At 34.1% G+C, this 27,518-nt stretch overlaps 1 protein-coding gene across 1 annotated transcript in view; it reads left to right on the top strand.

Annotated features, from left to right (window-relative positions):
- The window catches only part of LOC133336854 (ubiquitin carboxyl-terminal hydrolase 36-like), a gene marked incomplete at its 5' end in the record, with an annotated part of 69,471 nt that extends 61,378 nt beyond the window's left edge, over positions 1-8,093 (top strand). The window contains one exon of the mRNA XM_061545127.1: positions 7,843-8,093. Within this exon, the coding sequence (XP_061401111.1) occupies positions 7,843-8,090 (248 nt within the window). The remainder of the gene's footprint in view (positions 1-7,842) is intronic.
- Between the last annotated feature and the right edge of the window lie 19,425 nt (positions 8,094-27,518).

The following is a 27,518-nucleotide window of genomic DNA, read 5'->3' on the forward strand; positions in this document are numbered from 1 at the left end:
TAGAAGACCAGAAGGTCTTCTTCTATAGAAGAAAATCTTCTCCTTTAGAAGACTAGAAGGTCTTCTTCTACGGAATATCAGAATTTATTTTTTATAGAAGGTCTTCTTTGATAGAAGACCAGAAAATCCAGAAGGTATTTTTTATAGAAGATTAGAAAGACTTAATTTTTAGAAGACCAAAATGTATTCTATTATAAAAGACGGGAAGTTCTTCTTTTATTGAAGACCAAAAGTAATCTTCTGAAGAAGATTTTTCTATAAAAAGATAAAAGTAATCTTCTGAAGAAGATTTTTCTATAAAAAGATAAAAGTCATCTTCTATAGAAGATCAGAAGGTTTTCTTATATAGAAGACCAGAAGGTTTTCTTCTATAGAAGACCAGAAGGTTTTCTTATATAGAAGACCAGAAGGTTTTCTTATAGAAGACCAGAAAGACCAGTCTTCTTATAGAAGACCAGATGGTCTTCTTATGGAAGACCAGAAGGTTTTCTTATAGAAGACCAGAAAGTTTTCTTGTAATGAAGACCAGAAGGTTTTCTTCTATGAAACTCCAGAAGGTCTTCTCCTATGGATGACCAGTGGATCGTATTGACCAGAAGGTTTTCATTTCTAGAAGACCAGATGGTTGTCTTTATAGAAGACCAGAAGGTCTTCCAGATGCAAGTCAAAAAAAAAAAAAAGTCTTCTTCTACAGAAGACCAGAAGGCCTTCTTCTGTAGAAGACCACAAGGTCTTCTTTTATTGATGACAAGAAGATCGTCTTGACCAGAAGGTTTTTAGTTATAGAAGGCCTGAAGGTCATCCTCTATAGAATACCAGAAGGTCTTCTCTAAGGTCCTTTTTATAGAAGGTCTTCTTTGATAGAAGACCAAAATGTCTTCTTTTTGAGACGACAAGAAGGTCTTCTCCATTAGAAGACAATAAGGAAAGGTATTTTCCCAGAGAAGACGGAAAGTTCGTGGGCTTTTCTATAAAATGGTTTTATTCTCTAAAATACCATTTTTTTAATATATTTTTTCCATAGAAAGCATGAAGTCTATCTTCTGTAAATTACCTTAACGTTGCCTCTTTGTATGATCTGGAGACAATTTTTCTACGGTTTCTGTTTTCCTTTTTCTATGGAAGACAAGAAAAAAATGTATTCTTCTATAGAAGATCGTTTGGAAAGAATTTGCCATAGAAAACAGTAAGTTTTTTTCTACACAAGGCAAGAAGATATTTTTCCATAGAAGACCATATAAGTCCAGGAAATTATTCTTCCTAAGAAGACCACAAGGTGCTTTTATGGGAGATTTTATACGACTGTCTTAGTCTTGGAAATGTTTTTTTTTTCTATAAGAGAATGAAGGTATTTTTTATGTAAAAAATCTTAAGACTTACTTCCATAGAGAAGTAAAATTTATTTTTGCTTTAGAGGGGCATACGATAATATTTTTTTAGAAGTCCATATTTAGAGGCTTTAGTTTACTTCACTCGAAGTTGAAGATATTCCTCTGCCAATAGCCAAAAGTTCTTCTCCCAAGCTTACAGTATAATTCTCTTAGAACTTTTCCTGTTTTAGTTCTCTTAAATCGCGTTATTCTCTTATATTGAAGTTTTTTTTTATAGAAAATCATAAATTATTTTGTATAGATTTCGTGGAAGACTTCTTCGGTAGTCCTTTGTGTTAACGAATTTCTTAATCAAATATTGAAATTGAATACCAAAAAGAAAAAAAAAATTGAATTGGTTTAGTGAACTTATCAGAAATTAAAATTGTTGATTTCCATTTAGTTTCCAATATTTACATACATATGTATGTACATACCTATGCACATGTATATACATTACTTTGACAAGTTCCTAATGTTAAACGAACGAAATTGGCATTTGAATTATTTGGTCCATTTTCTTTCTATGACTTTTGTTTCGACAAAAAAAAGAAAAATAACCTAAAAAACGTTTGTAACAAGTTTTATTGCTGCTCTACATCTATAACTTACAAGCTCCCACGATCATTCACACAAACGCTTTTTAAATACCCAGCCATTCATTCATTCCTTCTATTTCTCAAACATTTGCTGCCTCAGCTTTGTTTTCGTCATTTGTCTTTTCGTTTTTTATCTTTAAATGAAATTATATTTCCGGGTATTATGGCATGGCTTTCAATAATTTTTGCGCCAGTTTTCCTTTTTGTCTTCTATTGTGTCACATACACTGAGACAGAGCAGCAGCAGCCATATTAGCTATGAACTGAACTGTGCAAACGACCAGAGAGCTAAGTTGCTGTTGTTACTATTTTGTTGCAACAATGTTTGATGCAATATTACATGCATTTCATTGTTCTCTCTCTCCCCATATTCGAGCAATGACTTGTTGTAAGATATGACCATTCCGTCTGCAGCAGCAGCAACAATAAAACGACAAACGGACCACCAACGCTAGGCCATTCCATTTCATTCCATCCCATTCACCAGCAAAATCCCAACATCTATATATGGTCAATTGTAACAATGTTGGCTACCTCCAGGTTTGATATGGTTTGCAGTGTTGGAGGTTCGTTTTTACTTTTTTTATTCTCATTTTGGTTAGCTTGTTAAATGATTGTCGTTTTTTTTCTTTTTCGTTTGGTCCCGGTATTTTGTGTGTCTCATGTTTAACCTAATTTCGCGAAATGTTAACGACAATGTTCAAATTGTTCATATTTGACTTGTAATGCAAACCGAACCGAACCGACCTGAATTGAATAAAAGGAATGCAACAAAAGAGTCCAACAATAAATACCATTACAAATGTAGTAATGAAATCGCAATGGGATGAGGGTGGGAGTGAGAAGTGTCTTGAAATCAAGCATGAAATTTCTTGTTCTTATTGTAATTAAAAATTCATTGGAGGATATTGGGTTAATGGGAAATTAAATGTTGGCAATCGAAAGGGAGTTGTAATAAAATTAGTTGGGATGTATGCGACTTCAGGAGGAGTAGGAGAAGGTAAATTGTAGTCTGTCGCAGAACGGGCTATTAGATTTTGAAATTTTTTAAGAATATATTAGGGTGTGGATTTCTAAGACCAGTAGTAGTGTGGATTTGTTTATAGGACTTTTTCATAAAGTAATAAATGCATTGCATTTTTTTAATATTTTTTTCAATGGCCATAATAAGTTTGTAGTTTTTAAAGAGCATATTTTGCAAGGATATCGAAATAATATTTTTGCTGACTATTTGAGTATGGACTTTTAAAAAATATTTTTTTTAATAAATAATTGAAGGATAAATTTTAATGATTAAAATACGCTCTTTCTCACGAATGCTCACGGGCGAGAATTCGAATGTTTTCAATTTATCGCGAATGATAAAGTTACAATGAATGCACAAGCATTTGCATTCTCTCGCGAATTTTCGCATTGTACCAAAAATTCACGAACAATAAAATTTCGCGCATGCGTCGTCGATTCATTCTTTCGCGAGCATTCTTTGCTGAAGTATATTTGAAAAACTCAAAAAACGAATGTTCGCGAATGCTAGCGAGCACTGTTAAAAATAACAACAAACAAAAATATTATAAAACCAGTGAGGGGACGGGGCCGACCGTATGATACTCTACACAACTTCCACGAAACTCTAACTTTCTGCGGATGTTTTTTTCCGAGTCTGGGCAATATTTCGTGACATTTGCACCCTCTTACCCGATTAGAGGTTAACAGCACCTCTTACTCACACATATTTTCCAAATATTACTAATATTCAGTATAGCGCTTCTAATTACTTTTCCAGATTCCCTTCGCCGTGAGTTGTATTGTGATGTTCGGCTTATAATTGTGGCCTATAGATCAAAAAAGCACAAAAATTAAAGTTTCTGGTCCATTTCATCCCAAAATAACTATCTGATCATCACCGAAAATGATAGGCGTTCTCCTTGATCATAACGGGAACCTCATGGAAAATTTCAAAGCGATCAGGGCTATATTTCCGCCCTCTAGTGTGGTAATGGGGTACTAAATAATATCTCACATCCGAGTACATACGACAATATAATTGGTATCAATTTAAAGGTCAACCACTCCCTTTGGACATCAACTTCCTCTAAAGAAGACCAGAAAGTCTTCTTCTATAGAAGATAAGAAGGTTTTATTTTATAGAAGAGCAGAAGGTTTTCTTCTATAGAAGACCAGAAGGTCTCGGGTCTATGTTCTTCAGGGGTAAATATAACAATTTTGCCATTTTTCACACAGAAGTAAGGGTCCATTTGACCCGCAAAATATTGATCGAACTTTATCAAAACTGGCATGATTATTCTTTGACCCGATCCCCTTTTCCATGTAAAAATTCGCGATGTTTGGACTAATCGACATATGACAATCGGTATAAAAATTGGGGCTTAAAAATTGATTTAAAAAAAAAATTATGAACAAAAAAAAACTTGATTTTAAAAGAAAAATATTTTTATGTACAAAAATAACTTTTTAAAGAACAAAAAATAGGCGTGGATAAAAAATATTTTTTAAATGATATTTCTAAGGACATAAAAGAGTCGTGGATTTTTTTTTTTTTTTTAATAATATGTGTTAGGACAAAAAATAGGCGCGGATTTTTTTTAAGAAAATACTTAGAGACAAATATAGGCTTGAATTGAAAAAATATATATTTAAAGACATAAAATGGGTGTGGATGCAAAAAATATATTTTTTTAACGGCATAAAATAGACGTGGATTTAAAAAAAAATAAATCCATAAAGAAAATCCTTGATTTAAAAATAATATTTTTAAATAATAAAAAAGGTATGCATTTAAAGACATTTTTCAGAAGATTAAATTTTTAAACATTTTTTAAGGACTAAAGGAAGCGTTTTTAAGAATTATTTTTAAGGACTAAGTGTAGGATTTTTGATGAATATATTATAAGGGTAAAAATAGTCGTGAATTTTTTTCAAGAATTATTTTTTAAGGTCTAGAGAAAGCGTGTATAGAATTATTTTTTAAAGGCTAAAGGAAGCGTGGAGTTTTAAGAATTATTTTTTATGGACTAGAAGAAGCGTGGATTTTTTACACCCTTCACCACACTGTGGTACAGGGTATTATGTCTTTGTGCATATGTTTGTAACAGGCAAAAGGAAACGAGATAGACACATGGTTCCTTTTGAGAATATGCATAGAATCACTTTCTAAGTCGATTTATGCATGTCCGTCGTCCGTCCGTCTGTCTGTCTATCTGTCCATGTTAAATTGTAAACAAAGTACAGGTCGCATTTATGATCCGAATTGGATGAAATTTGGCATAGGTCACTTATTCAGCCCAAGGACGAACCCTATTGATTGATTTAATGTAATTTGCACGAAATTTAGTACAGCCTAATCATTTAGGCCTAGAATGATGTCTGCCAAGTTTCGTAAAAATCGGTCCAGATTTAGATATAGCTCCCATTTATATTTTCGTCCGATTCCATGTCAATGATGCCCCAAAGTCCCAATATATCTTTTGATTTGCACGAAATTTGGCATAACGTACTGAATTAAGCCTAGAGTGATGTCTGCCAAGTTTCGTAAAAATCGGTCCAGATTTAGATATAGCTCCCATATATAGTTTCGTCCGATTTCATGTCAATGGTGCCCCAAAGTCCCTATATATCTTTCGATTTGCACGAAATTTGGCATAACGTACTGAATTAAGCCTAGAGTGATGTCTGCCAAGTTTCGAGAAAATCGGTCCAGATTTAGATATAGCTCCCTTATATAGTTTCGTCCGATTTCATGTAAATGGGGCACCACATATATCTTGCGATTTGCACGAATTTTGGCATAACGTACTGAGTTGAGTCTAGAATGATGTCTGCCAAGGTTCGGGAAAATAGTCAAGATTTATATATAGCTCCCATATATAGTTTCGTCCGATTTCATGTAAATGGTGCACCAAAGTCCCTATATATCCTGCGATTTGCACGAAATTTGTCATAACGTACTGAATTGAGCCTAGAATGATGTCTGCCATGTTTCACGAAAATCGGTCCTGATTTAGATATAGCTTACATATTTTAATTAATTGACACACCAAGGAACCAATAGGAACAAACCGTTCTCAAATTAGTATAACCTAACCTGTGACAAGTTTGCTTGAAATCGCTTAATATTTGGATAGAGCTTCCATATATATTTTCGCCCGATTTCAAGTAAATTGGTCATCAAATTTTGCACAATGTACAAAATTGAGCATAGAATTACGTAGTTGCGTTTTCTAGAAGTACAGTCATAGCCCAACGTATGACATATTTATATTTGTTTTAAATCGATTTAAATCGATACTTTATGGATATATCTAGGTAGATTTACATTTAGATAAATATCACATATTTTATTTCATCCAATTTCATGTTAATAGTCCTGTTAAATATACCCACAGTGGTGAAGGGTATCATATAGTCGGCCCCGTCCGACTTTATTACTTTCCTTACTGGTTTAAATTATATTTTAAAGACTAAAGAAGTGCGAATTTTTTAAAATATTGTTTTTAAGGGCTAAAGAATGCTGGACTTTTTTAATTTATTTTTAAAGTTTACTAGAACATAAAATAAATAATTAAAAACATATAATATTTCCGGAGATAAATTCCGCGCATGGGTAAAATACTGACAACTTTTACGGATAATCTCTTCCTGAATGTCATATCATGTTCCAAACGGGTCTTTTATATCCCACAAATATTAATTGATATTACAAAAAACTTCAGGTATCGGGTGTCAGATAGTCAAGATATGACGATCGGAGTACTAACAGGTTGGCCAAAGACCTATATTTCGCGATGTTACAAAATTTGGAGTCACACAAACTTATACAAACTGACCACATAGCGCACCACAAAAGAAATCGAAGTCCTCAAAATATTTTTTTAAAAATCTACGCCTTCATAATTTCCGTTAAGAAATATTTATAAACCAGTGAGCGGAGCAATATAGTCGGACGGGGCCGAATATATGATACCCTTCACCACTATGGGTATATTATACAGCTGATGGTATTTATCTAAATGTGAATCTACCTAGATCTATCCATAAACATATCATTCGTTTGTTACAATGGGGCAAAAGTATGTATATCGACTTCAAACGGAAGCTATATCTAAATTTCAACCGATTTTCACGAAACTTGACCGACATCACTCTAGGCTCGATTAAGTACGTTATGCCCAAATTCGTGCAAATAGAAGCATATTTAGGGACTTTGGTGCACCATTTACATGAAATCGGACGAAACTATATATGGGAGCTATATCTAAATCTGGACCGATTTTCTCGAAACTTGGCAGACATCATTCTGGACTAAATTTACATTAAATCGGACGAAAATATATATGGGAGCTATATCTATATCGACTCAGAAAGTGATACTATGCATATTCTCAAAAGGAACTATGGGTCTATCTCGTTTTCTTTTGCCTGTTACAAACATATGCACAAAGACATAATACCCTGTACCACAGTGTGGTATGCGTGCTCAAAACACATATATTTTTTCGTCGTTTTATTTTAATTACATCCTACAGGAGGTCTGTACGAAAAATTAAGATAGAGATGAGAGAAATAATTTTTTTCTGTGGGATGGTCTGCAAAACATGTTCTGACAGACTTTGGACGTTTTAGAGAAATGTAATTGCTAACAAAACACTTAGCAGTATAATAAGTACTTGGCCTACTTTGCAATTTAACCTCCTTAGAGGGTAACTCGGTATGCTGGGTGTGCAACAAAAATTGGTGATTGGTGTAGTTATGCAGAATAAATAATGTCAATGCTTTAATTTTTGCTTCAAATAAATATCTCTTGTGCCTTTCTTTTTTCCCCCTTTCTTTCATTTGGTTTCTGTTCTCCTCATTAGGTTTGGGTAATGAACACTTCTGGATCTCCGGTACCGATTTAGCTGATGAGGGTAACTTCTTTTGGATGTCGACGGGTCGACCGATTACCTTCACAAATTGGAATGCTGGCGAACCGAATAATTTCCGTTATGAAAACGGTGAAGAAGAAAATTGCATGGAATTGTGGAATCGTGATGGCAAAGGTCTGAAGTGGAACGACTCACCCTGTAGTTTCGAAACCTATTTCGTGTGTGAAGTACAACCTTGAGTAAGGATGCTGAGTATGACGACGACCAAATGGAACAATGGATTTAGGATAACAAATTTTAAAAGAGCAAAACAAAAAAACGAATTGGCAGACAAAATAATTACAAAAAAATAATAAAAATTTCTCTTTTTATAGATTTGGTTTAAATTAGATTTTAAAATTCATGCCGTTACACATTATTCATCATTAAAAAAAAAACAACAATGCATTTTAATTATAGTTTAGTAGGAACAGAAAAAATTTAGTTTTGAATGCATGCATGCAAAATGTGAATGTCACTCTCTCTTTTCTTATTCACTTTAATCACACACACACACAAATTGGCACAATCACTCACTTAATCACACATACATGCATAATTTATAAATTTATTTTTTTGCTACTACCACAATTAACATGTCGACAGACACAAATGATGAGAACGATACTGCTGACTAGCTTAAATGAAAAAAATATGTTCATTTTTTGTTTTTAATTGTCAAAGGATTTGTTATAAATCCTTTCATAGATCCTTTTTTAGTGATACATCCACACATGCCGCCCAAACCCCTCAACCTCAAACACCCATTCACCCGCCAATGTTGTTCATTTCATGCCTGTGTTTTGTAGGAATTAATTATAAAAAAATAATGAATAAATTGTATGTATTGTTTTTTATAAATATTTAGGATTTAGTTTCTAGGCTTAGTTATAATTACTTATATTTTACAAAATGAGATGTTCAAATAAAATGATATGATGCTTAGTTAATAAAGAGAAAAATGAAAAATTTAAATAAAAAAAGTAAAAAGAACAGAAAAAATATTTTATTATTTGGGTGAAGGAACCTGACATCTTTTATGGCAGAACAGAAGCCCGGACTTTTTAAAAATTATTTCACTTATTTTCAAAAGGTGTAACCCCTAGGGTATGACGATAGGACAACAGGTTGGTGCCACACAAACATATACAACCTGACTCGACGCCTTTTTTATTTTTGTTTTGTTAAACGACCCTAAATATAATTTTTAATTAATCCTCGACCTAAAATTTTTTTATGAAATTTCTTAAATCTGTTTAAAAAAAAATTTTATAATTGTTATTTTTTATTGATCAATATTTTTTAAAAGTCCACGAATTATTTTGAACAAAAATGCTATTTTTTGAAAATAATCCTGGTCCGTTTTTTTTAATAATCCGTTCATTATTTTTTTGAATAATCCACGCTTTAAATATTTTCTTTTTGATAATCCTTAAAAAATCCCAGCCTTATTTTTTTTTTATAAAATATCCACCCTTAAAAAATATTTTTTTATTAATCCACACATATTGTTGATAGTAGCCAGTAAGAAAAGTAGTAAAGTCGAACTGGGCCGACTATATGATACCCTTCACCACTGTAAGTATATTGCATACATACAATCGCATGTCAATGTTTTCAATGTTTACTTTTGTTCCTAAATTTAATTTCATTCGGACAGATTTAGAGTCAATTGCGTACCAGGGGGCAAATTTATGGAAAACGTTTTATAACAAAAATGATACACGCTATTCGGTACGCCGCACAGTTGAAAATGTAATTTCAATCAGACACCCGTTCGAAATACATATAGAAGCTATGGCTGCATCTGCACCAATTTCAACAAAACGCAATGACGTCATTCAAGTCTCAATTTGATACGTTGTGCAAAATTTCATGTTACTCGGACAAATATTAGGAATTTGGTGCACCATATTTGTAAAATCCGACGAATATATATGTATATGTGGGAGCTATATCGGAATCTGAACCGATTTTTTCGAAACTTACCACACATTATTCTAGACTCAATTCAGTACGCTATGCCAAATTTCATGCAAATCGAAGTATATATAGCGACTTTAGTGCACTATTTACCGAAAATCAGACAAAAATATATATGGGAGCTATGTCTAAGTCTGAACCGATTTTCACGATATTTAACACACATCGTTCTAGGCTTAATTCAGTACGCTTTGACAAATTTCGTGCCAATCGGAAATTATATAGGGACTTTGCTACACCATATACAATAAATCTGACGAAAATATACATAGGAGCTATATCTAAATCTTGACCGATTTTCAGGGAACTCAACACACATAATTCTAAGCCTAATTCATTAAGCTTTGCCAAATTTCTTGCACATCGAAATATATATGGGGACTTTGCTACACCATTTACATTAAATCGGACGAAAATATATATGGGAGCTATATCTAAATCTAGACCAATTTTCCCGAAACTTAACACACATCATTCTAGACCTTATTCATTAGGCTATGCCAAATTTCGTGCCCATCGGAAGTTATATAGGGACTTTGCTACACCATATACAACAAATCGGACTAAAATATATATGGGAACTATATCTAAATCTGGACCGATTTTCAGGAAATTTAACAAACATCACTCTAGACCAAATTCATTAAGCTATGCCATATTTCGTGCCAATTGGAAGTTATATGGGGACTTTGCTACACCATATACAATAAATCGGACGAAAATATATATGGGAGCTATATCTAAATCTGAACCGATTTTCAGGAAACTTAACACACATCATTCTAGACCTAATTCATTAGGCTATGCCAAATTTCGTGCCGATCGGAAGTTATATAGGGACTTTGCTACACCATATACAATAAATCGGACGAAAATATATATGGGAGCTATATCTAAATCTGGATCGATTTTCAGGAAAATCAACACACATCATTCTAGATCTAATTCGTTAGGCTATGTCAAATTTCGTACTAATCGGAAGTAATATAGGGACTTTGCTACACCATATACCATAAATCGGACGAAAATATATATGGGAGCTATATCTAAATTTGGACCGATTTTCAGGAAACTTAATACACATCATTCTAGACCTAATTCATTAGGCTATGCCAAATTTCGTACTAATCGGAAGTTATATAGAAACTTTGCTACACCATATACAATAAATCGGACGAAAATATATATGGGAGCTGTATCTAAATCTGAACCGATTTTCCCAATTTCAATAGGGTTCGTCCTGGGGCCAAATAAGTGACCTATGCCAAATTTCATCCAATTCTGTTCATAAATGCGACCTATACTTTGTTTACAATTTAACATGGACAGACAGACGGACTGATGGACATGCATAAATCGACTTAAAAAGTGATTCTATGCATATTCTCAAAAGGAACCATGTGTCTATCTCGTTTCCTTTTGCCTGTTACAAAACATATGCACAAAGACATAATACCTTTACCACAGTGTGGTGAAGGGTATAAAAATTGTTCACATTTGAAGTTTAGCTCTGAATGCAGTTGGAGTTCAGTGGCATACTGTTTCGATTACTGGTTTAAATATTGGTCCTCCCAAAAATATTTTCACAAAAAATTAAAAATTATTCTAAAACCAGTGAGCGGAGCAGTATAGTCGGACGGGGCCGACCATATGATACCCTACACAACATCCACGAAAATCTAACTTTCTGTGGTTATATACTCTGAGCATGGAAAATATTTCGCTATATTTACACCCTCTTGACCGACTAGAGGTCAACAAATATTACTAATATTCAGTAAATCCCTTCTAATTACTTGTCCAGATTCCCTTCACGGTGGGTTGTGTTATGATGTTCGCCTTTCAATTGTGGACTATATATGGACTAGAAAAAAACACAAAAAATTAAGGTTTCGGTCCACCTCATCCCAATATTATTATCTGATCATCACCGAATATTATATGCGTTATCCTTGACCATTCCTGGATTCTCATGGAAATTTTCAAAGCGATCCGCGCTGTATTTCCGCCTCCAGTGTGGTAATGTGTTACTAAATAATATCTGAGTACGTAAGCACCTGTAAATATTTAAATGTAACTCCCGCATCCGAGTACATACGACAATATAATTGGTATCAATTTAAAGGTCAAACACTCCTCTTGGATATACTATGAACTTCTCGGATCTATGTCCTTCAATAGTAAATATATATGCTATAGAATACAAATTTTGTCATTTTTCACACAAAAGTATGGGTCCATTTGACCGGCTAAATATTGATCGATCTTTCTGAAAACAGGCATGCTTATTCTTTGGCCCAATCCCCTTCTCCATGTAGAAATTCGCGGTGTTTCGGCCATAATTGCGGACTCTAGAGCGACCAGAAAATCAGACAAAAATTTAGTTTTTGGTCCATTTCATCCCCTAAATATTAACCGATCGTTCCCAAAAACAATAGGGGTCTTCATTGGGCAGAACCCATCCTGCATGCAAAATTTCGTGAAGATTGGTCCATAACTGAGGCCTGTATCGTGTTTACAAATTATAATGGACAGACGGACGGACGGACACACATGTCTAGATGGACTCAGCTAGTCGAGATATGACGATCGGTATACTTAAAAGTGGGTCTAAGACTAATATTTTGCGGCGTTACAAACTCTTGGGGCTGCACAAAGCTATAATACCCTGACAACATAGTTGTGTAGGGTATAAAAAATACTCTCTAATTACATCACAAAAATCCATTCTCTTTTGGGTCCTCCAAAAATATCTTTTAAGAAGGATTTTCGAATACCCCATATAAAAATATTTTTACTTCTTATTACATTATTATAAATTTCATATTTATTTATTTTTTTTTTTCAAAATTTCCCCATAGGTCTGGATAATGAACATTTCTGGATATCGGGTACCGATTTAGCAGATGAAGGCACTTTCTTTTGGATGTCAAGTGGTCGCCCGATAACGTTCACCAATTGGAATGCTGGTGAACCGAATAATTACCGTTATGAAAATGGCGAAGAAGAAAATTGCATGGAATTGTGGAATCGTGATGGCAAAGGTCTGAAGTGGAACGACTCACCGTGTAGTTTTGAAACATTTTTCATATGTGAAGTGTCACCGTAATGTTGAAAAATCCTAAAGGAAAATATAAAATATAAATTTGAATAAAATGAAAAATTTATTATAAGAAAACAAAAAAATAATAATTTACTTAAATAAGAAATTAAAAAAATTGTATTAGTGTAGTATATATAAATTTCAATTTTCGAATTTCAAAATTTAATTCAAAACAAACTAATTCCGAATCACATCCAATTCTCATTTTATTTTTTGATTACATTTTTTAAGCATTTTATTATTATGTTTTAAGTTTTTTTTTGTATTTTTTACTGTAGTTGTGTAGTTCCTAAAGTCTGACTCGGTTAGGATATTCGATTAAAATATTTGTAGTTCTCGTCAATGGAATTCTAAATATTAATAAAATGTTTAAAAATGCATACAAATGAGTTTCTTTCAATTGCCGATGAAAGGTAAGAATTTTTTATAAGAAAATAGCATATACCCGCTATAGCATATGTATATTTAAAACCCAACACCGATAATTATTAACATTTTAGAACTGTTTAGTAGAACTATGTTCTCTTATAGTACATTTTTCCAAATCTAACTCCATATCTCAACCCTACACACCAATCCTGACTGACATATCCAAAACTTCCAATCCAACACCCCAACATTGATCCTAATTCCATATGTCAAGATTCCAACTCTATTGGTTCATTTAAATCCAAATGTGGTACCATTTAGTACACATTAGTACGAATTTCCAATACATTCTCCATAGCCCTATTCTACACACCAACATGGTCCTAACTCCAAATTTCAGGATACCAGCTCCATCAGCTCATTCAAAATTCAAATGGCACAAAATCTAGTACAATATAGTACCCATAAGTATGTATTTCCAAAACTACATCCATACCCCAATCCTACACTCCAACAGTAACCTTATTTCACCTAAAATTTCCGAATTTCCATAACTTTCCACAAAGCCCAACTTTCCAAAGCCCCTTAGTGATCTGAACGTGAAATTTCAAAATTCCAGCCCAATCGGTTCACACAAATTCGCATTTGGTACCATTTAGTACAAATATCCAAAACTTCATACATCTGTTCACGAAAACCTTAAGTTGCACAGAATTTAGTTGACCTTATTAGGAATTTCTAGAGATCGTAAAAGTACCTTAAATCGGGAGATACGGTTATATGGGGGCTATATCAAAACATGGACCCAGGGATTTTGGATTTCTATATTTGCTTTGACATTAAAAACATGTATGCAAAATTTTGGACGCTTATGTCAAGTGGTTCGGCAGTTAAGGAGTTTATACCCACTTTTTGGGTAAATACTGAAAATAGGGGTACCTTTGTATGGGAGCTACCAGTAAATGTGTACCTACATACATACATTTTTGCATGGACATTTGGTACCCAAAAAGAACACTCTGTGCCTAATTAAAGCCACTTTGGTTGTAAAATGTGTCTAATAGATCAAAAATACCTTAAATCGGGAGATACGGTTATATGGGGGCTATATCAAAACTTGGACCCAGAGACGCCATTTACCATACCAGTATTTGTATTGATATAAAAAACATCTGAGTCAAATTTTGGCCGCCTATGTTAAGTGGTTCGGCAATTAATGAGTTTATACCCATTTTATCGGTAAATACTCAAAATAGGGGTAACTTTGTATGAGGGCTACCAGTAAACGTGGACCTACATACAAAACTTTTGGCATGGACATTTGGTACCCAAAAAGAACACTCTGTGCCAAATTACAGCCAATTTGGTTGTAAAATTTGTCTAATAGCCAAAAAAAAACTTAAATCGGGAGATACGGTTATATGGGGGCTATATTAAAACTTGGACTCAGGGACCCCATTTTAGATTTCTATATTTGCTTTGGCATTAAAAACATGTATGCAAAATTTTGGCCGCCTATGCCAAAAGGTTCGGCAGTTAATGAGTTTATACCCAATTTAGGGTAAAAACTCGAGTATTTACCCACGTCTTTGAAGTATCGTAAAACTATCTATTCTAAATCGATTTGATAGCAGAAACCAGGTAATAGGGTGTAAGATGTTGTATTACCGATTCAATATAGTAAATACCCGCGAATGGGTATTTACCAGGTATTTACCCACCCCTTGGGTATTTACCCGGTAAATACCATCTCTAGAAATTTCCAAAACTTCCTAAATAGCTCAATTCTACCAGGATCTCAGCTCAATTGATTCAACCAAATCCAAATTGTTCGAATTATAGTACGATTCATTGCTGTTCGTACATATATGTACAAAATTTCTAAATTTCAAGATTACATCTCCATTTGTACCTCCAATTAAAAATTGTACCAAATTTAGTACCGTTCAGTATTTTTGGTATTCATGACTACACACTTCTAAAACCATCTCCCTATATCGGCCCTATTTCTCAAACTTAATTCACATTCCAAATTTCAAGCTTTAGCTCTATCCATTCACATGCTACGAAATTGTACCAAATGTAGTACATTTTAGTACTTTTCGGATAAAGTTCGAATGTCCAAAACAAAAAACCCTTTGCTATATCTATTCTACACTCCATCAGTGACCCTCATTGAAAATTTAAGAGTTCTAGCTCTACTAGTTCGCCAAATACAAATGGTATCACATTTAATACTTTTCGTACCGTTCTAGTACGAATTTCAAAAAACCCAGTCTTATCTGTCACCATTGGACCAAGAGTGACCCTCACCCAAAATTCTAGCTTCAGCCGTTTCGTGTGGGCGTTGGTGAATCGTCAGGCGGTCAATCAATCACTTTACCCTTCGCCTATGTGGCGTATGATGGATATGGCGGTTACATATTGTTCATACGTAGCTATGAACAGCTATTCTATAAAATTCTACGTTATTAATATTAGTTAATATATAAAACTTTTTGACGTTATTTTTATACCCTCCACCATAGTATGAAGGATATATTAATTTTGTCATTCCGTTCCTATAAAGTATATATATTCTTGATCAGGGTAAAATTCTAAGGCGATCTAGCCATGTCCGTCTGTTGTAATAACGCTATCTTCCGAAGGAATTGAGATAGGGTGCTGCAATTTTGCATAGGGTTGTCTTTTGTCTGCAGGCAGGTCAAGTTCGAAGATGGGATATATCGGTCCACGTTTAGGCATAGCTCCCATATATGGGTACACCCCAATTTTCGGTATTTTGGGGTTCTTGAGCGCGATTTTCAACCGAATTCGCTGAAATTTGGTATTTTGTAGCCGTATATGGAAACAAATCTCCCTACCAAAAATTATTAATAGTCAACCCTTTTTAGGCGTAGTCCCTATATAACCCCATTTTTATTTATATTAATATAATTATCTGATTTTTCCGCGTTTTGGGTTTGGTTCTAACACTCTGTTGTAATCATTTCACCTGCGAAGGATATCGAGATAAAAAACTAGAACGTACGGTTCGATAATGAACTATATGTGAACTATAGCCCGCATTTAGGCTTAGTCGTAGCTCCTGTGTGGGAGGTACCAGAAGGCATGGACCGATATTCCCCAAATTCGGACTTAAGGGAACCCCCCCCCATTCTCGATTTTTTATTTTTAAGATTTTAAATGGGCTGGTAAATGAATACCAATGCTTGTTTAGGTTTGTAACTTGGCACATATATATTTGAAGATTTAAAAAGGAAGAAAAATAATTTACCAAAATTTGTTGTTGTTGTTTTTTGGGTTCAAAGAGAAGTCCATATTTTCGATGGCGGGTATGATAACTCCTCACTGGAACATCGGAATCCGAAAATTCCAACGGTGTTAGAAAGAGGACATGTCTGGCTCTCGTATGAACTAGGATTATTGACTTCGCACAACAATTAACAAAATGGCGGAACTTTGAAATTTTTTTTCTTTTGGAAAATCGCCTATTTTTTTACCACAAACTAAGTTAAAAAATAAGGAAGATCTTCACCGATTGGCTTTACCCTAGTTCATACGAGAGCTACACACTCCCAGAGAAACGTGTCAAAATTTGAAACCGATTGGATTATTAGTTTTTGAGTTATCGTGCCCGCCATTCGTTTTGAGAAAAATGCGTTTACAGTTTGAGAAGCCCTTTAGCTGTCACTTGATGCTGACACAATAAATCGGCTATATCTTCAAGAGTTCTTGAACATTTTGTAGGAACATTCTAGAATTAGAGTAGATTCGAATTAAATCAAAAAATTTTTGACACCGAGAATGGGGGGGTCCCCTTAAACAAAGTTTGGAAGACATAATAAACAGATTTGGTCCAAAGAAACATGGGTCTAGAACCAATATTTCGATGAGGCACTAGAACTTAATGTTCGATAATGAACTTTATATGAACTTTAACCCGCATTTAGGCCTAGCCCCCATAAAATATTTAGGGTATAGAAATGTATTCTGATGCAAACATTTTAGTTCTAAATAGAACCCCCATATTGATACCTAAAGATTTTCGGTATTTTTAATATTTAGCGTAAAGAAATTTAATCTGATGCAAAAATGTTAGTTTCGAAGTAGATGTATATCATGAAAACTTCGCCAATGTGGCCAGCGTGAAATTTACACGGAGTTGTCCTAACTACAGACTAAAAATTAAGCGACTATATTTTATACTTTTTTAATTTTGTTTTATACTTTTTAAAACTTCGAAAAATATTTGTATATAAAAAAATTCATCTTTTTAAACCACACTTGAAAATAAAACATAAAAACCATTAATTCGCCACACAAAATTGCAACTTCAAAACTATGATTTTCCGTTCACGTTTACATTGAAAGTTATTTGAATAACAAATCAAATTTACAGTTGCCAAGTGAAAGGCAATCACGTTCCTTTACGTGAAAGGCAATCACGTTCCTTTACGTGAACTTTTTTTCCCTCCCCAACCCACATTTAGTTTTTTTTTTCTTTAATTTTTTACAAAATAAAAAGGAAAGCAAAACTTAAACGTACAAAGCCCTCACAAAAAGGAGAGAAAGGACACAGTTGTACAAAAAATGAAAGTTTCAACTTCATTTAAAGATTTGGACAATCTCAGCAAAAAAGGTTTTTTTCTACATTTCGTTGCTGTTGTTGTTTGGCACCCAGCATTGCATTGCAACCGCAGTCATAAACACACATACAGAGACACTCAAACTTTGCTAAATTGGAGCAGCCAAATGTATATTATTCGGGCAAAGAAACAACGTAGCCACCATAGCCAACGTAGCCACCATACATACCAAACCAAAACAATTGTACAAATATCTAAATCGCCGCCAAGCCCAAGGCAAGGGCCGGCTGGTACTGTAACAATAGCCAAACCGACAAAAAAAACAACAACAACGTTGTCTTTCCTCTACTCTAAACAACAGAGAAACAACTGCGTCGACAACATTGTCGCTACGATTATCATCAGGCAGCCAACAAAAAACAACAACGAACCACAACTTACAAAAATAACATTTGCTACACAAATACATACTCACAAAAGTTTTAGATAGGCACCGACTGAAACGTCCAACAACAGCAACAATTCATAAAATAGTTTTAAATTTAATCGTTGTTAATAAATGCCCGGCCGCCAACTTGTCTGACATGAAGCCAACGAGCACTCATCTAACCTAAACACTAATTCCGTAGGTTGTCTGTAGAAAGTGGAAACGCCTTTTATCCCTTTCGTAGCTATTTCACATTGTTTTGAGAATTGAGATTTTTGTAACTGAAACGTATCAACGAGTTTAATTCTAATTGCCATAAATTGTAATTGTTGAAAGCACAGTGGTATGGACATATTAAAAAAAACTGCATGCCTTGTTGATCCACGTCTTATACCTGATTTTTTTTAGAATCAAATCTACTCTTAAACCAGTAAGCGGAGCAGTATAGTCGGACGGGGACTATACGATACCCTACACAACTACGACGGAGATCTAACTGTCTAAAGAAGTTTATTCCGAGCCTGGGAAATATTTCGTGACATTGGCACCCTCATGCCCGATTAGAGGTCAACAGCACATCTTCAACACACTGACATATTTTCCGAATATTACTAATAATCAGTACAGCCCCTCTACTTGTCCAGATTGGCTTCAGCGTGGGTTGTATGGTGATGATCGACTTATAACTGTGGCCTATATATCGATTCGAAAAATTGCAAAAAATTAAGTTTCGGCCCACTTCATCCCAAAATTATTATCTGATCATCACCGAAAATTACAAGCGCTGTGCTTGACCATAACTGAAACCCAATGGAAAATTTAAAATAGATCAGCGTTATATTTCCGCCCTCTAGTGTGGTAAGGGTTATTTAAGAGTAACTCCCACATCCAAGAACATACGACAATATAATTGGTATCAATTTAAAGGTCAGCCACTCCTCTTGAACATCTCGGATCTATGTCCTTTAGGAGTAAATATATACGCCAAAGAATACAAATTTTGTCATTTTTCACACAAAAGTCAGGGTCCATTTGACCCGCTAAATATTGACCTATCTTTTTCAAAACAGGCATGCTTATTCTTTGCCCCGATCCCCTTCTCCTTGTAAAATTTCACGATGTTCGGGCCATAATTGCGGCCTCTGGAGCGACCAGAAAAACCGACAAAAATTTAGTATTTGGTCCATTTCATCCCCTAAATATTAACCAATCTTTTCCAAAAACAATAGGGGTCTTCATTGGCCAGAACCCATTCTACATGCAAAATTTCGTGAAGATTGGTCCATAATTGTGGCCTGTATCGTGTTTACAAATTATAATGGACAGACGGACGGACGGACGGACACACATGTCTAGATCGACTCAGCTAGTCGAGATATGACGATCGGTATACTTAAAGGTGGGTCTAGGACCAATATTTCGCGGCGTTACAAACTTTTGGGGCTGCACAAAGCTATAATACCCTGACAACATAGTTGTGCAGGGTATAAAAACTGCATGCCTTGTTGATCCACGTCTTATTTCTGAAAAAAATATTTTTTTGTATCAAATCTATCCTTTAAAAAATAGTGTGGGACCCTGAAAATATTCTTTTAAAAATCAATATCTACGCCTGAAAAAAGAGTATTTAAAAAATGTGGGCCTCGAAAAAAATATTCGTTAAAAACCCCGCCTTGAGTGGCTCTCCGAAAAAAAATATTCTTTAAAAAATCTTCACCTTGTGTAGGTCTATAAAAAAATATTCTTTAAAAAATTCCCGCCTTGTGTGGGTCTCTGAAAAAATATTCTTCAAAAAAATATATGTCAAAAAATCTACGCCTTTTATCGGACCCTGAAAACATATTCTTAGAGATGGACAGTGGGTAAATACGCAATTGTGGGTATTTATTTGGGTATTTACTGTATTGAATCGGTAATACAACATCTTACACCCCATTTCCGGGATTCTGTTATCAAATCGATTTCGAATGGATAGTTTTACGACACTTTAAAGACGTGGGTAAATACCCGAGTATTTACCAAAAATTGGGTATAAGCTCAATAACTGCTGAACCACTTGACATAAGCGGCCAAAATTTTGCTTACGTGCTTTTAATGTCAAAGCAAATATTTCCCATACCATAACTTGTATTGATATAAAAACCATCTGAGCAAAATAAATACCCGCATATGGGTATTTACCCGGTATATTCTTCTTCAAAAAATCCCTGAAAAAAAATATATATTTTTTTGTTGAGAAATATGGTAAAAAACAATATAGTCGGACGATGCCGACCATACGATACCCAACACAACTACCAAGGAACTCAAACTTTCTGCGGAAGTTTATTCCAAGCCTGGCCAATATTTTGTTATATTTGCGCACTCTTGCCCGATTAGAAGTCAACAGCACCTCTTCCTTACACTGACATATATTCCGAATATTACTTATATTCAGTACAGCCCTTCTAATTACTTGTCCAGATTCCCTTCACCGTGAGTTGTGTTGTGATGTTCGGCTTAAAATTGTGGCCTATAGATCGACTCGAAAAAAACACAAAAAATTAAGTTTTCAACCCACTGTATACCAATATTGTTATCTGATCATCACCGAAAACTATAGGCGTTGGACTTGACCATAACTGGTCAACAATACAAATTTGGTCATTTTTCACACAAAAGTCATTTGACCCGCTAAATATTGACCGATCTTTACCAAAAGAGGCATGCTTATTTTTTGGCCCAATCCCCTTCTCCATGTAAAAATTCGAGATGAGTGGGCCATAATTGCGGCCTCTGAAGCGACCAGAAAATTAGACAAAGATTAAGTATTTGGTCCATTTCATCCCCTAAATATTAACCGATCTTTACCAAAAACAATAAGGGGTTCATTGAACCAAGGCCATCCTTGGTAATGTAATGGACAGACGGACGGACGGGCACACATGTCTAGATCGATTCAGCTAGTCGAGATATGGCGATCGGTATACTTAAAGATGGGTCTAGGACCAATATTTCGCGGCGTTACAAACTCTTGAAGCTGCAAAAAGCTATAATACCCTGACAACATAAATGTGTAGGGTATAAAAATAGTGTGGGACGCTGAAAATATTCTTTTAAAAATCAATATCTACGCCTGAAAAAAATATTTAAAAAATGTGGCTCTATGAAAAAATATTCGTTTAAAACCCCTACTTGTGTGGGTCTCCGAAAAAAATACTCTTTAAAAAATCAACGCCTTGTTTGGGCCTCTAAAAAATATTCCATAAAAAATCTTCATCTTGTATGGGTCTCATTTTATTTCTTAAGAATCTACACCTTGTATTGATCCTTGAAAAAAGATATTTCTTAAGAATATATCCTTTAAGAATCCACGCCTTGTCTTGATCCTTGAAAAAATTATTCTTTTAGAATACACGGCTTCTTTTGATCCTTGAAAATAATATATTCCTTAAGAATATATCCTTTAAGAATCCACGCCTTGTTTTGATCCTTGAAAAAAGTATTCTTTAAGAATCCACGGCTTGTTTTGATCCTTGAAAAAAATATTCTTTAAAAATCTACGCCCTGCTTTGATCCTCGGAAAAACATATTCTTTAAGAATCCACGCCCTGCTTTGATCCTCGAAAAAAAATATTCTTTAAGAATCCACGCCTTATTTGGATCCTTGAAAAAAATATTTTTTAAGAATCCACGCCTTGTTTTGATCCTTGAAAAAATATCCTCTTAGAATCCACGCCTTGTTTTGATCCTTGAAAAAATATCCTCTTAGAATCCACGCCTTGTTTTGATCCTGGAAAAAAATATCCTTTAAAAATCCACGCCTTGTTTTGATCCTTGAAAAAATATCCTTTAAAAATCCACGCCTTGTTTTGATCCTTGAAAAAAATATCCTTTAAGAATCCACGCCTTGTTTTGATCCTTGAAAAAAATATCCTTTAAGAATCCACGCCTTGTTTTGATACTTGAAAAAATATTCTTTAAGAATCCACGCCATGTTTTGATCCTTAAAAAAATATTCTTTAAGAATCCACGCCATGTTTTGATCCTTAAAAAAATAATCTTTAAGAATCCACGCCTTGTTTGGATCCTTGAAAAAAATATTTTTTAAGAATCCACGCCTTGTTTTGATCCTTGAAAAAATATTTTTTAAGAATCCACGCCTTGTTTTGATCCTTGAAAAAAATATTCTTTAAGAATCCACGCCTTTGTTTTGATTCTTGAAAAAATATCCTTTAAGAATCCACGCCTTGTTTTGATCCTTGAAAAAAAAATATTCTTTAACAACTCACGCCTTGTTTTGATACTTGAAAAAATATTCTTTAAGAATCTACGCCTTATTCTGATCCTTGAAAAAAATATTCTTTAAGAGTCCACGCCTTGTTTTGATTCTTGAAAAAAATATTCTTTAAGAATCCACGCCTTGTTGGAGTCCTTGAAAAAATTACTTTTAAGAATCCACGCCTTGTTGGAGTCCTTGAAAAAATTACTTTTAAGAATCCACGCCTTGTTGTGATCCTTGAAAAAAATATTCTTTAAGAATACTCGCCTTGTTTTGATCCTTGAAACAAATATTCTGAAATAATATTCTTTAAAAATCCGCGCTTTTAAAAGTCTCTAAAAAAATCGCCCTATGTGGCGCCCTGCAAAATATTCTGTAGAAAATCTACAATGAACATTCTTTAAAAAATATACCGCTTTTGTGTGTGTCCCTTAAAAATATTCTTTGAAAAGTGGACGTCTTCTGTGAACCCCACGCCTTGAAAACTATTCCTTGGTTTTTTGTCCCTGAAAAAATATTCTGTAAAAAATATATATTTAAAAAAAATCAGTATACGAGGACTTTTCTAAGTAGGTCCTTCAAATATTGTTTTTAAACACTGTGCACAACTCATATAATCACATTAACCGAATTGTGGTTGGTAGTTCTGTAAATATGAATGTCGTTCCTATAGCCACCATGTTATAATTTATTGCATGTTTACAGACACACACACACCCACCCACCAATACATACTCGCCAAAACAAACCATACAACAATAACAACTCGTTTGTTTACAAATATATAATAGAACAATGAATTACATACAAACATGCTAACACATACACCCTCAATAAAATGTATGACAGGAAAACACAAGAAAAACTGTCATAGGTCCATTCATAATTTGTGTGTGTGTATGCATGTGTGCAGGAGTATTGTTTTCGTCGACGATAAAGTCAACCGGTGAAATGCTTTACGTTTTGCAGTGCATGCGTCCGTTCGTTCGTTGACAACTGTGTGTAATGTAGTTAGGCTGGCAGGACGATATCCAATGCCGGGTTTACATGTCACAGTTACACAGTATGTATGGCCATACAATGAGCTGCACCACACACTCACACACCCTCACAAAAATGTTCATGCAAATTGAATATGGTCGATGGGTGGTTCTGTTGTTCGTTCAGTGGCAGTGTCCACTTCACGACACTTGCACTCTCTATGTGTTATACATGGTAGTGATGTTGATGTTCTATTTCATCTTTCTCATCATAAATTGTATGGTTGTTGTTGGCACTGATGGCGCTGCTGTTATTGTATTCTCCAATGTTTAATGCCTTTTGTGGATCCGATGTTGGTGGCAACTACAAATGTTGCTGCCACAGATGCGGCATTAACTGACTGCATGGCTGTTACAAGAGCATAACATACTTAACATAGCTCGAATTTAGGTTGCTGCTCAACATTTGTAGAATGGTAGACTGCAACAATGCGCTGCTGGTTGCAAACAAAATACGGTCATCGTCATTATCATTTATCCTTTTCTATAAGCTCCGCCAATGGTGTATAGGGTATATTAAATTTGTTATTCCGTTTGCCAAATTTAAAAATATTCAGTGGAGACCCATTATTTACATATATATACTTCAATATATTTTCAAGGACCTACTAAAAACGTTGTTTTTTAAATCCTACAGAACCATGTATTGAGGGTACCATAAGTTTGTGTGGGTCCTAGACCCATCTGAATAGATCTAGCGTATTCTGCATTTTGAAGGGAATCGATTGATTCTGCAGAAATTCTATCGGGAATCGTGAACATATATTTCGTGTTTATTTATAATTAACAAGTACTATATAAGGTCTTCTATAAAATGTCCATTGTCTATAGAATATTGTCTACAAAACACGTGGATTTTCAAAAGAGGTCCTGTAGAGTGTCCTCAATCGTTAGAAGTCCCAGAGAAGGTCTAATGAATATAAATGTATCTTAGCATTTAGAAACCTTATAAAATATCCTTTGAGGTCCCATTGTTTTTCTACAGATTCACTTTAAGGGCTCCTTGGCAAAAAAAACGGAGAAGATCTTTTAAGTATATAGGGTAAAAAATAGTCGAATTTAGTCGTTCTCGCCCTTTGCTCATAGTTACTCTCCCATTATTTTTGTCAACACAAAACGTGTACTTCTTGGCCATATGACTGTCCCACGCATAAAAACAATTCTCATTTGTGTTGCGTTTTAGTTTTCTCCTTCGTCGACCTTATTGCGTTCTACTCTATATACTATACGCATGCAAATCACAGGGTAATGCGCATGCCCTTAAATTGGTTAGCACGTTACTTCGGTCCTCTTAAGAGAATGCCAACATAATTAGGGACTGAATTTAATGCTTTTATGTTGCCATACGATCATAATTTGTATATGTTTGGGATTCTTTAAAAAATCCACGCCTTGTGTGGTTCTCTGAGAAAATATTCTTAAAAAATCCACACTTTATACGGGTCCATAATAAAAATGCTTAAAAATATCCACGCCTTGTACGGGTCCCTAAGAAAAAATCCTTAAAAAATCCACGCCTTGTGCGGGTCCCTAAGTTTAAGTTTAATTTATTGAGCCTTATTTTCAAAACGTTATAATAATAAAGAGTGTGAATAACAGCAAGTAATACTTAAGACTATAATGTATTGTCTAAATTTACAATAACATTTGTATTCAGCGCCATACTTAAACATAAGTTGAGGAAATATAATTAATACATAATATTGGTTAAAATTCCTTGCTCCCGGGAATACAATTTTGATGAGTGTTGAAATGTCTATTATGCTTACAAACTAATTAACAAAAAAAAAACATGTATATATATATATATATATATATACTAGAAAAAGAACGCAAAATAAAAACAAAAAATTCCAGCCATCACCCTACCCCCTGTGCGTACCAAGAACAGCTTTATCATAAAATGTATACCGAATGTTGATATTGACATCAAAATTCGATGGGATTTCATTCAAATAACCGATTGAAGATAGGTATTTACAATTAGTCCAGCTAAATGTTTTCTGGTTGTCATAAACAGCTGATACATAACTATTTTCATGATCTCTAATACGATTGACAAATTTTGAAATTAAGTCGCAACATATAACCCAACAGGTGTAATTTTAGACTCACCATATATTACCTTGTTAGAATACCGTTTATAGCTTGCCTCATAATATTTACCAATACTGTGTCGTAAAACCTTTCGTTCTAAAATTTCCATTTCACTGATCACTACAGGGGATATGCTAAACCATATTGGAAAAGCATACAGTAATACTGGTCGGATACTGGTTTTGTATAAAAGTAACTTAGTTTTTGTTGGTAGATCTTTATTTACAAAAATTCTAGAAAACGATCCTATTACTCTATATGCTTTCGCCAAACCTTGCCTTGCATGTTTATTAAATTTTAGTAGATTATTAAAAGTAATTCCTAAGTATTTCATAGTAGTTCCTATTGGAATTTCAACCCCATTAAAAATCAGTTTGAGATTTTTACTTTCTGGAACTAAAAATTTTCTACATTTCCCAGACGCATTTCGTATACAAATGGACTCGGTTTTGGAAGGGTTAATAGAAATACCCCAATTGGAATAAAATTGATCTACTTTCTCTAAATGATGCTTTACTTTATTTAACGCGGTTTGGGGCGATTCATCGTGAGCATACAACAATGAATCGTCAGCATATAGAATACCAGTGGAGCAGATATCACTATGGGGAAATCGTTCATAAAAATGCTGTATAAATGCGGTGACAAAATTGATCCTTGGGGGACACCACAATAAACGTTACCTAGCTCAGACAAAATGCAGTTAAATTCTATACAAAACTTTCTATTTGAAAAGAAACTTTGGAAGAGTTTTATAACGAACGGATCAAAGTGTAGTTGAGCCATTTTGTAGAGGATACCTAAATGTGATGCATGATCAAATGCTTTTTCAACATCAAGTGAGATTGCAACCGTACATTTACGTTCTCGTAAATTACTAACAATATCATTATGAAATTTAAGAAGGGCGTCTGTCGTGGAATGACCTTTTTTAAATCCAAATTGCAGTTCTGGGATATACAATGTTCCTAATCCGTAATCCATTTTGATGCGCATAATTCGCTCCAAAATTTTACCTAAATTGGAAAGCATGGAAATAGGTCTGAGATTGCCAATATCGATGTTATTTGGTTTTTTTAAAATTGGAACGATTTTGGAGATCTTCCATTTATCTGGAAAGTAAGAGTTGCTTAAGCAATTATTAAAAATGATTGTAAGATATTCAAAGCCTTTTGTCGGGAGTTTCTTTATTATAAAATTAGAAATGTTATCTAATCCGCAAGATTTCTTATTATTAATTGTTTTAAAAAGGCTAACAATTTCTTCTATAGTCGTTAATCTAGGATTTTCATTAGCATTAAGAGAAGAATTGGTTTCACTAAAAATAACCATATTCGAATCAGTTGCAGTGGCTCTTTCTATGACGTTTTCCATTTCATGTATATTTTGAAGTAGTGGTAAATGTTGGTAAATATTGCAGAAATATCCTCGCAAACTTTCGCATGCAACAGAATTATCGTCCAATAATACACCATTTTCAGATAATTTATTAATATATGATTTTCGCTTGTAACCAACGATATTATAGACTTGCTTATAAGCCCTTTGTCTTAAATAAAATATTTTAGCCTGCTCAATTTCAACTTGCCTTTTAATCATGATAGCTAACAGCTGCACCTGTTTTGATAATATGCGATAACTTGGATCGGACCTGTCTCGAGTTCTGTTGAAAATTCTTTTCAAGTCACGTTGCCAAACGTATTTTATTTTATAAAGAATTTTAATTCTATCTGAAACTATAATTTTCCTTCCTAAACGC

This window comes from Musca vetustissima, unplaced genomic scaffold, assembly GCF_032173495.1.
Source record: "Musca vetustissima isolate MV318-11 ecotype Yass unplaced genomic scaffold, APGP_CSIRO_Mvet_v1 utg107557, whole genome shotgun sequence".
In the NCBI taxonomy this organism is placed as follows: Eukaryota; Metazoa; Arthropoda; class Insecta; order Diptera; family Muscidae; genus Musca; species Musca vetustissima.